The sequence below is a fragment of the Poecile atricapillus genome, chromosome Z (assembly GCF_030490865.1).
Source record: "Poecile atricapillus isolate bPoeAtr1 chromosome Z, bPoeAtr1.hap1, whole genome shotgun sequence".
NCBI lineage: Eukaryota > Metazoa > Chordata > Aves > Passeriformes > Paridae > Poecile > Poecile atricapillus.
In genome coordinates, this window is record NC_081289.1 from 98,139,756 (window position 1) to 98,151,049 (window position 11,294).

Consider the following 11,294-nt stretch of genomic DNA (forward strand, 5'->3'; position numbering starts at 1 on the left):
TGTATCCATGCACACAGGGACTTAGTGAGCTGGCTCTGTGCTCTTAGCAGTGGAGGAAACTGAGAATTCCCTCCAAAATGCACTTAAGATGTTGACTGGACCAAGGAGAGCCAGGCAGTATTTCACATAAACCCAGTCTTTTCCATTCAGTGATATAACCAGACAGGAGGTTTGCAATCCCTTTTCTGCCTCTTAAAAACTGAACACAGAACATAAATATATAACACAAAATCCTGAAGATACTAGAAGAAAAATCACTGCTAAGCTTAGCTACAGTAACACCCACATATCTCCACAGCACAGTTACAATTTTTCAAGAAAATCTGGATAAAATCAAAACATTGGTCTCATTATTGATCTACCTAACCCCATAATAAATTTTCTTCCATTTTTAATTTGGGTAATCTCTGGATTATCTAAGGTATCTCAACATTTCCTAGCAACACAAAACAAGGAAAAAAACAAGATACGCTAGAGCTGCTGTGGTAACCTTTACTTGTCATTCCTATAGGGCTTAATTTCCAAGTTGCATCACACTTAGAAGTACATAAAACTATAGGACTGAAGTGAAAAAAACTCAGACCGAGAAAGAATAGAGGGGAAGAAAAAGCGAAAAGCAAAGAAACAGAATCCTGTGCCAACTGGGTAACTACATTCAGTATTTTCCCCTGTGTGGTTACTACAAAGCTATTGACAGGGTCAGGAAACGAAAGGCAAACGATTCACACAGTGGTGAATCAGGAAAACAAAACACTCACAAAGCACTATTTCCAAAAAGCAAACTGAAAGTGCTGATCTCCATGTTGTTTTTTTTTTAAAATCCTGATTCTTAATCTTATACACTTTAAGCATTTTGGAAAGATTCCTTTTAAGAAAGTGTGAAGATTTTAGTTCCACCATTTAGGCCTGAGTCATTGATGAGATCAAAGACTATAGTTATCCTGAATTAAAGCAACAGTTTCTTTCAAATGTCTAAAATCATTCAAAATTCATAGGAGATCTATCTGGAGATCCGAAGCCTGCAGTGGAAGTTAGATATACCACTGGTGAGTACACCAGAACTTCCAAGATAAAATAACTCTGTTCATAAACACTAAAATTCAAAATCTACCCCTGAAAAGCTATAAATATTTCCCAAAGAGGGACCAAATTATATCAAGGCTCATATATTCACCTCAGTTTAGTGTTGTATGGTGTGGCCTTTTCAATTTATCAGACAAAATTCTTGTAGCTCTTGATCTTAATTTACTATGTAGCATAATCAGCTATTAATTTATGCACATGAATTATCAACACATACTGAAAGGTTCCTAAAGTTTCCCAGGACATCATATTTAAGAAAAAAGTTACACTGAGCAAAAGTAAAAGTCAGAAAGCAAAACCAAAGAAATATAATATACCTCCATTATCTTACAGATTTACTTTTAAACAATGTATTTGGTTCACCTGAAGAAAAAGTGCTTGAATGAAAAATATAATAGCATCAAGAAATCTCTAGGCATTTGCCAAACAGGAGCAAAGAAAATATAATAGGAACAGAATAACAGAGGTCAAAACCAAAATGGACACAATGATATTTGGCTGTTTTGAAGATTATTTGTAACATGATAGTATTTTAACCTTCTGCTTTAGCTCATTTTAAAAAAAAGGATTTGGCAACCAAGGCCTAATAGTCCCAGCTGCTGTTAGTTAACTTCTTCACATGAGAAAATATGAGTATATTAGTCTGTACTTGATTTCAGAAATTGCACAGAAATTGAAACAGGAATCTTTTAAATTCTTTTTGTTTAAGGCTGTATCTCTTCTTTCATACCTCCTCATCTTGGATCACGCGTTTGGTTTCTCAGTCAGCATCTTCGGTTTAAAGAATTAAGTCCACCCAGCATCCAGAGAGTTGGAGCATCCAACATCATTGCAAGCTACAGTAACACCATTTTCAGCCCCTCCTAGGACAAAGGGATTGTGACTCCTCGTTGGAAGGCCTGCTATTACTACCAATGACAACTGTCAGCAGTGAGGACAGACAGCATGCTCACAGCTCACGTGCACACCTGCCAGGCACAACTGTTTCAGTGCTGTACCATGCCACCAGAACATCCCACAGCATCCACCCAAAATCTGGGCAACAATTTGCAAAAGTGTCTTGAAAGTTGTGTGAATATTTGTGAATACCCAAAATTTTTAAAATCAGCTTTTCCAGTACTCTCTATCAATACTGTTTTGAGAAGAGGCTGAACGTGAAAAAGCAGTTTCCCCTAGGTTGTTGCTCAACCCACACATTTGTTTTATATTCTAAGGGATTCTTTTTATAGCAGATACATTCCAGGACTACTAGTCCTAATCAGTTTCCTATGCAAATTTGTATGTGCAATGATTTACACTCACTCTGCTATCCTAACTAGATTCTAAAAATCTGCCATATCACAAAAAGCCTTTTTTATTCTGAAAGAAAGCATCCACAGTCGCAAACATGATCAGTTTTTCACTTTATGTTCAGAGCCTTCCCCCATGCCATCTTCATGCTTAGAGAAATCTTACCAACTTCTTTGTATTTATGATGATGTCAGACAGAGATCCCAACATAATGGTTTCAGCACTGAGGAAGTATTTTTGCTTGAACCACTTAAGGAACTGGCTAGTGGATGACTTCTTATGTTCACTGGTTAACAAGGTGTACCAGTTAGCATTTTCACACTCTGCAGAGAAAGTACTGCACAAAAAGGAAAGACTTATTTCCTGAATTACAGCATGACAAACCAAGACACTAAAAGTGACACAATCTGCCAAGCAGAAAGAAAAGCAATGAGGAACTGAGATTTTTTCTGTGCATTCTTACACTTAAACTAGATGTGGTATTACCTACCTACCATAACCTAATACTACCCTGCAGAACAATACAATGCTCGTATTTTAACCCCTGAAGTTCAAATTATACAATAATTCAATAATCTCTTACGAGAAAATCTGTTTAGGTAAATATTCAGAATGTTTCTAGCAGTATTGTGTATGTAAAAGTTCCAGGGATGGACTAAATAGTGGTCAAATACAGCACTGTTTATTCTGTTAACTGTTTTAGATCTTAATGTTATTTTTACAATAGTAAGTGCCATGACAATTTTATCATACAACTGGTATTTTAAAAGAAGCCAAGCAGGTGATACCAGCACATCATATTAATAATCCTAAACATATTTCCAAGGAAATCACTGATACTCAATTTTAAACAGGAAAGAAAAAAACAAAGTCACATAAATATACGTGAATATAGATGTATGAATATACACACTCTCTCACCCCCATTCTTCCAGAGCCAAGCAAATAAAATATACTTAAATGAGAACAGGAAGTGAAATGAGGGGTTGACTGGACTCTACTGAATAAGAAACTTCCACAACTGAGACAATAGTAGGCAACAACAGGGAAGAAGTAGCACACTTAGTAGAGTAAAAACTGTGCTTCAATGTGTTCATTATCACACACACTGTGGTATACACACATTAGGTTTTGCTCTCTGCTTAGGAGTGTTTCTAACAGACTTCTAGCAAACTGAAAGTTACCATTAAATAAAAATGCTGGAGAGGAAAAACACAAAAAGAACAGGAGCTGATCAGCATGTATTGTTTAATCCTTTAGAAAGGATTAAACATATATACATATGGTATATGTTATATACCATACACACAATCCGCTCTTTCCCCACTGGAGCTGAGTCAAATTAAACATATTCAAGTAACTTAGTCACCTGATTTCTGTAAGTCTTGCAAAAGCAGTTTCACCAAAGGTACTTTCAAGAGCCAGCTCAGGGTGGATCTAATGGAGCAACAAGTATTCCAGAAGGAAGTCAGATTGAGCTAATGAAATTGAGAGTCAGAAACACCTCTGCAAGAAACAAGTGACATAATGAAAAAGTAAAGGTCATCCAGGGACAGCATGGTTCAATGAAAATTCTGAGCTGCCACCTGAGAAGGGTGCTGCAAAATCAGGAAGAGAACTGGCTTTCTATGGAATACTAAGAAGCAAAGCAATATTATAGACAAGTTATAAATAGCATGTAATCAAAAAAGGAGCAAACAGACCGGCGAAGGCACCATGGGTGGTGTGGTGGGTGGAATTAACAGAAATACTTGTTACAAACTGACCAGGGGAGAATGAAAACTTTTCAGCCATTCCCCCTGGCAGTAAATGTAAGAGGCCCCACCTTGAGTTAGAATTACAGCTTACAAATTAATGCCCATTGAACTTAGCCTGGTCCCTGCAGTAAAGCAATTGTCAATGGAAAGTGATTGCTTAATGGGGTTATTTCCCATGCAAAACCCAGGATATTAACTAACGTTGTCAGGGAAACATCAAAATACAACTAACATCACCACCAGAAAAAAATTGCTGAGCACTAAACTGACGGAGGACTGAGTAATCACACAGAGATGTGCACTGCAAACCACCAATACAGATTTCCACATCTATAAGGAAGGAATGCATGCCATCTCTAGAGCAAGGGGAAGTATTATCAAAATGTATTGGTTTCCAAAAAGAAAGCAAACCTGAAGCAGGAACTGCATTAGCACCCAGCAAATGCACATAAATGCACATCACTTAAAATCTAAACGGGCAGGTGCTTCTCTACCCATTAAGTACTGAGGTCACTTCTGACTGAAATGCTGCACTAATTTTAAACAAAATGCTGTTAAAAGGCCCAGTTTTATAGGGAAAGCCTTAGAGTTTACTGTCCTTTGTTTACTACAAAGAAATAGCTAGCCAGGCATTTATCTCCCACACAACTGCAAGAAAGAAAAAAATCTTTTTTACACCCTTATCACAGGACTGCAAGAGCTATGGTCTGTGGGAAACTTACCAGAGGAAGCCTGAAAAATTTTGTGCAAGATTAAAAGAAGCCCTGCGTACTGCTCTCAAAGATGGCTGAGAAACACCTGAACATATTATGTCTAAGGCACATTTGATAAATGATCATCTAGAAAGAGAACCTGCAGAGCACCAGCCACAGACACTTCACACCATGATGGGTTGATGAGCACCTTCCTTAGTGCTTTTGTCACTGCTCAACGAGTCAGACTGAGGTAGTAACACAGATGATATATGAAAGTGCTGTGCAAGGCTTGGTATTGGATTACAGGCTTTAGCACTTTTCTGCAGTAAGTTATTTACTACTTAATTGAATTTCTGAACTGAAATTTGGGCTAATGCTATCAACACAAACTATAGCTTCCAGCTACAAAAGCTGTTTGCATTCTCACAAAGCACCCTGTCCTTTTCTCTGCATCACTGATGGTGACAGCGATATTTTCCTCTGAGGCACTGTCAGAAGGAGGCAGGGAAAAGAAAAGCATGAATTCTCTTCAGTACAAAATGAATTATCCTTCAAAGCCAGACCAGTAAATTGCATTTTTCAATGTGTCAGTCAATGCTCCAAACATTTTTCTCAACATGTATATCAGCGGAGCTGAGCCAAGTTTCTCTGTAAGGTTTTATTTTCTGGAATTTTTTGGGGGGGGGGGGGGGGGATTTTTTCCTTTTTTGACAGTCCTTGTTTGCTCCATCTAAGTTTTAAATGCAGCAAAGTCACATTCACTCAAATATCTCAGCACCAAACATCTTATTGTTGCACAGAATGGCCCCACCACAGACAAGAAAACCACTGAAGAATAAAGGCAGAAAAGTCTTGGAAATGCAAACTGATTGGAGGCTAGAAGAAATATTGTGTTGTGGTTTTACCTTCTTGCAGCTTTTATTTTTAGTTCAAAATGCACCAAAAGCAAGCGAAGCTCATCACGAGAAGGAAGAATATGTTTTTCCTTTTGAACTGTAAGCATTAAGGCTCTTGGGGGAATCTCATATATCACTCACTTCCTTCAAAACAGATCTGAATGAGACCTGTAGGGTCAAGGATGTTTCACATGTCTGTCTCAACAACAGAAAAAGAAATTATGGGAATCCAAGGAGATTGCCTCTTGTCCCCTTATTCCCTGCTACTACTTCCATATCTCAACAAACTCCCAGCTTTAACACACCTCCCTTATCTCTGACTCTATTTTCTTAGAACAGCCTTTAAATTTAACATACTGCATAGAAAATCTGTCCAAAATATGCATCTGAAGACTGATGCAAATGCTGTCGGAACATCTCCAGGCTCTCCTAAATCAACAAGGAACAGCATGGCTTGTCCTTATCTGGGACATGCCCGTATAAATCACAGCAGCTTTCTGACTGTCTTGCCAAATCTGAGATTTATGGCATAAATATAACTCAGATCCACCGTTTACATTTTATTCTGGAAAAGCTGTGGTGTTTTCAGCCAACATCTAAATCAGATTAAGAGAAACAAAGCTTTATACATCTTGGAATAAGTTTGGAGGTTCTGCTCAGAAGACAAAAAAAAAAATAAATTTAAACCCCTCCAAAAACCCCTCAATTCCTCCCCCTGAAACCAAAAACAGACAACAAAGATGTTGTTTCCCAAAATACTGACTTAGAGCCTTCATATCAAGACAGGTGCCCTATCTGCTCAAATACATATCAAGAAGTCCATGAATACAGTTTCCCATAAATATGGTAATGAAATATATAGATTAAACAAACCTAAAATGGTTAAACGATTCTAAATTTCCAATCAAACTTGCTTATTACTTAAATCCCCTGTATTTTATCTTTGGCTAAAATAAACCCAAATTACTTTACATTAGAAAGCTTTATAGAACTGGAAATATTTGTAGCCTCCAAAATGTACAGATCCACAATGCTTCCAACATTTTTTTTTTCTTTTATGTAAAACAAAAGCACAGTGAAAAGAAATTTATTTATGGGTCGCTAAAACTAATTCCAAACTCCATTATAAAATATCTGCTAGCTACCTTTTAGTGTATGAAATTGGTTTTTCTGTGAACTACCAGTAAGAGCTCTCTTTACACTTCTTACACAGACTTCTTATATCTAGTATTTTTCATTTTTAAGATGCAAGCACACATACATGAAACCTCAGTCATTTATACTACTTCTTCTTTACCAAGCCTGAGGAAATTTAAACCCACTCAAACCTGAAATGACCATGCTTAGGAAAGCAAGAGCAATATAAGAGAGCAGTGTTCATGCTACAACTCTAGATTCACTTATTCTGTCACACATACACACTTTGATAAGTGTGTACTTATCAAAGGAAGTCATAGCTACAAACAGCAAAGTGGTAAGAAAAACAGTTCTTTACAAGAGGTTTACAGAAAACAGATTTGTCAGGGCAGGGAGGACATGTGAACAAACCGCAGATGCAAGCCTGGTTGACTGATACCACAAAAAATATGTGCACAGATACTTAATATATTCTGTGACATCTTCAGACCCAGCTGGACACCCATTCCACATAGGAAGACCACCGCATTCCCTATAAAATTTCATTTGTAAAACTACCTTGCTAATCTAAGCAAAAGAGCTGCAATTGTCCCCTGGAGTACCTTCAATCCCATACAAAGTGCTGGTGGCCAGTGGTGTGGCCCTGAACTGGAGTGGGAAACTGTGTCTTATTTTTAAACAATCAGATTAGACGCAGGACACTTTGTGCCTTGTATGGGAAGCATCAGAGCACCTCTTCCGTGTACTTTTTGGAATTCACAGAGAAAACCTAAGGACCATCTTGGCCTCCACTGTCAGAAATGTTTTGAGAATTCGTTCTGTTTTCTTGTACTTTTGTTACAGAGCTATGTAAACCACACAGATACATGCCAATCTACTGAGTAGTTGGTAAGTTTATGGAAAAACTCCACAAACTTCATCATTCACACATAGAAGATGCCATTCTCCAAGCGTCTAAAGGTCAATCCCAACTAAAACACAAATCCAGGCCATTTAGGCCATACAACTACTCAAACAAATGACAGATAAGAGGTGGGCTTTTTAAGTTTGTTTCTTTTTTTTAAAATTTCTTTCTTTTCAATAACTGATGGAGTCACACCATGAGCATGCTTGGTTCCCTTCAAAGACTGGAAGCTTTTTTTTGGTAATAACCAGCCTCAGGGAACGTCAACACAAACAGCATCAGGAGACTGAACATCTGAATCTATAGATCTGGAAGAGCAACCACTGCAAATCCACTTAGAAAAAGGCCCCTTGATGGCTTCATGTTGAAGCCTGTAGGTGGTTTATCAAATGGAGTCCAAAGATAGCTGCAATTACACCTGCAAATTTAGACTCTCTGCAGAGAAGAAAAAGGAGGTAGCAATTATCTACTATGTTTTTCAAGTGTACAGCAAGTGTTTCCTTCTCTAATTGCTGGGTGGGTTACTTTTTTGTTTTAACAGCCTGGCACTCCTTCTACCACTTTCTAAAGTGCAATGATCAAACTCCAGTAGTTAAGGAAAATATGACAAGGAGTTAACTATTACATGGAATGTACTTAAAATACTGTTTAAGAAATCATATTAGCATTTATTAAATAACTTGGAATTTGAAAACAACAGACAGATGAGCAAATGACCAATCAGGTGGTTTTGAGATTTGTTGTTTAGCAGTAAGTTTTTGGAAAGACAAACATGACTCTAAGCATAGCTGGTTGAAAACCGACGAAAGGACAAAAAACCAAACAAAAACAAACAAGCAAACAAACAAAAAAATAATTCTTATCCTTCACCTAGTGGAGACACTGAAGTGCCGGGTGCCATTACAGAGTTTCCCTGCACACTCTGAGCAGAGAATGTTAGAGCTAATGAGAGCATTTCCTCACTTTTAACCCTCACAAAATTGACTTGTTTAGGGTGGAGATTTCAGATGTAATTTTAAAAGAGGTATTTTAAGCATGCAGCTTGGAAGTACCTCATCAGCACATGGTCATTAGGCAGCGGTGCAAAGGATGCTTGTCCAGAATTCTGCTGGAAAAGCCAAAGGGGAAGTACAGTTCCAGAACTGCAGTGGAAAACTAGGAAAAAATCCTAAATGCAACTTGCAGCATCGCACTACATCTAAGTATGTTATATTTGATTGGGGGAAAAAAAAAAGTGAACCATCCTGGTCCTTTCACATTTTGCTAGCATTACCTGTTAGCATTACCAAAACTACTCAGTTCTTTAACTGGCAAACTGGCACCTGAATGCCCAGTCTTATGACTCAAAAAATTTGCCACTTTTTAAGTCAGTGATAGAAGAGACCATACAAGATTGGCTTTGTGCATTTTCACAATGAAAGAAATTATCTTTTTTGCTTATTTGGTTAAGTAGTGACATTATGCTACACAGACAGAATGACACTTCTCTAAGAAAACTTTCAAGCAAATACAAAACCATCTTTGCAAGACCTGCTTTGCACCACATGGGAACATGGCTTTCACCTAACTTAATCCTGCACTCTCTTTACCCCTGACAATGGCAACAGGCAGAACCTATTTCAAGAATTGCAGGGTAGTTGTTCTACACCTGCAGCCTTGTTTGACACCCACCCAAACAAAGAGGCTCGTGTACAACCTGATTCTTTGGACCTGGCCTGGGAGCTGCAACCCAAGCCAGCTGGACTGCATATGCTGATGTTTTGTGCTGTTTTGTTTGGGTTTTTTGTTGTTGGTGATGGTGTGTTTGTTTTCCTCTAAAAAGGGACACAGAGATCCACTCTTTTTGCCATTACACCACTGGATTTTGCTGCATCAGAACAAGTTATAATTTTTGTCCCTTCCAAGAACCTCAGCTGACGCATAGGCCAGCAAGGAAACCTTCTTCTCCCCTTCCTGGTGTGAGCCAAGGTTTAAAAGGTTCAAATTCCACACAGGTCTCAGATTCTCCATGGGATCAGGCATTTCAGCAGGTAAGGGGTCCTCTGGGAGGACACACGGTGAGCTGCTGGCATGCTTGGCAGCTCACAGTGTGTCTGCCTCAGGATGGGCTGGGACACTGCTGGATCACAGCACATACCGGTGTCACCACACAGGAGCGAGCAGTGACACATCTCCAGTTTTACATTATTTTTGTTAGGAACTATTATTATTAGAATTTATTCCTGCAATTTTCAATAGAAGAATTTTCAGCACTGCTGTTGTTTTCAGACTTGATTTTTGCAATTTACGACTGTTATTACTGTAATATTACTAGAATTTTGATTACTACCATTAGACACTTCTTTTTGTGATGGAATGCACTATTTTTATTACTGTATTTCAGCATTGTGCTTTAGTATTGCGATTTTACGCTCGATTTTAAAATGAGATTTTAGTACTATAGTTTGTTGATACTAATTATGAATAGAGTTTTTATGAGCAATGGGTTTAGGCAATTTTCCCGCCCCCTCCCACCTCGCCCCGGACGCGTCCCCGGCAGGTCCCGCCGCCGCCGCGCCGGCAGCCCCTTACCCTCGCACTGGTAGCCGGCCAGCCCCCAGATGAAGTCGGTGCAGTAGTGGCAGAAGGTGGGTTTGGTCAGGGTCACCCTGCGGAACGCGTGGCCCGGCGGGCTGCTCCCCCCTGCCGCGCCGCGGCCCCGCCCGCCCAGCACCGGGCTGGAGGCCGGGCTGCCGCCGCCGCCGCCGCCGCCGCGCAGCGAGCGCGCCCCGTCCGCCATTCCCGCCGGGCGCCCCTCCGCGCGCTCCGCGCCGGCCGCCGCTCGCCCGCCCGCGCTTCCGCCCCGGGGCGGTGGCGGGGGCGGGCGGGGGCGGTGCCCGGCGGAGGCGGCGGGAGGCGCGCGCTGCCCCCTGCCGGCCACGCCCTCAGCGCCGCGCCCGGCCTGTCCTGAGGCCGCTCTGGCGGCTCCGGCTCCGCCGCCTGCCCGGCCCCGGTGTCTGACCGTGTGTTCTGTGGAGAAACTCCTCCTAGCGTCCATCCTAAACCTCCCGTGGCGCTGCTGGAGAATATGTTCTCTCTCCTGTGCCTCGGAGAAGAGACTCCCCCCGCACCCACCTCGTGGCTGCAAGGTCCTCTCAGGGAGCTGTCGAGAGTGATAATGTCACCCCTGAGCCTCCTTTTCTCCAGGCTGAACAACCCCAGCTCCCTCGGCCTCTCCTCGTAAGACTTGTGCTCCAGCCCCTTCGCCATCCTCGTTGCCCTTCTCTGGACTCAGAGGCAAGACCTCCAGTTTCTTGCCATGACATTAATCTGCAAGGTTTTGCTATCCCATCATCATACCGTTTTAGAGCGCACAAAGCTCCACCTCAGGAAGTTTTGTGATGATGCATTGCCAGAAGAAAATGATTTGCCATAGGTTTTGAGTTCTACACTCAACATCTCTGACTTCATGAGATAAGGGGTTCTGTCAAGTCTCCCTCCTCTATAACACAGCGGGGTTTTGTCCTTTGTTCACTTAACGTTCTTGCTGCTA

The 11,294-nt window shown here is 40.6% G+C and overlaps 1 protein-coding gene across 1 annotated transcript in view; it reads right to left on the bottom strand.

Moving 5' to 3' along the window:
• Nucleotides 1-10,799, bottom strand: part of DGKQ (diacylglycerol kinase theta) — an 88,547-nt gene extending 77,748 nt beyond the window's left edge. The window contains exon 1 of the mRNA XM_058825878.1: nt 10,334-10,799. Coding sequence (XP_058681861.1) covers nt 10,334-10,799 — 466 coding nt within the window. The remainder of the gene's footprint in view (nt 1-10,333) is intronic.
• Between the last annotated feature and the right edge of the window lie 495 nt (nt 10,800-11,294).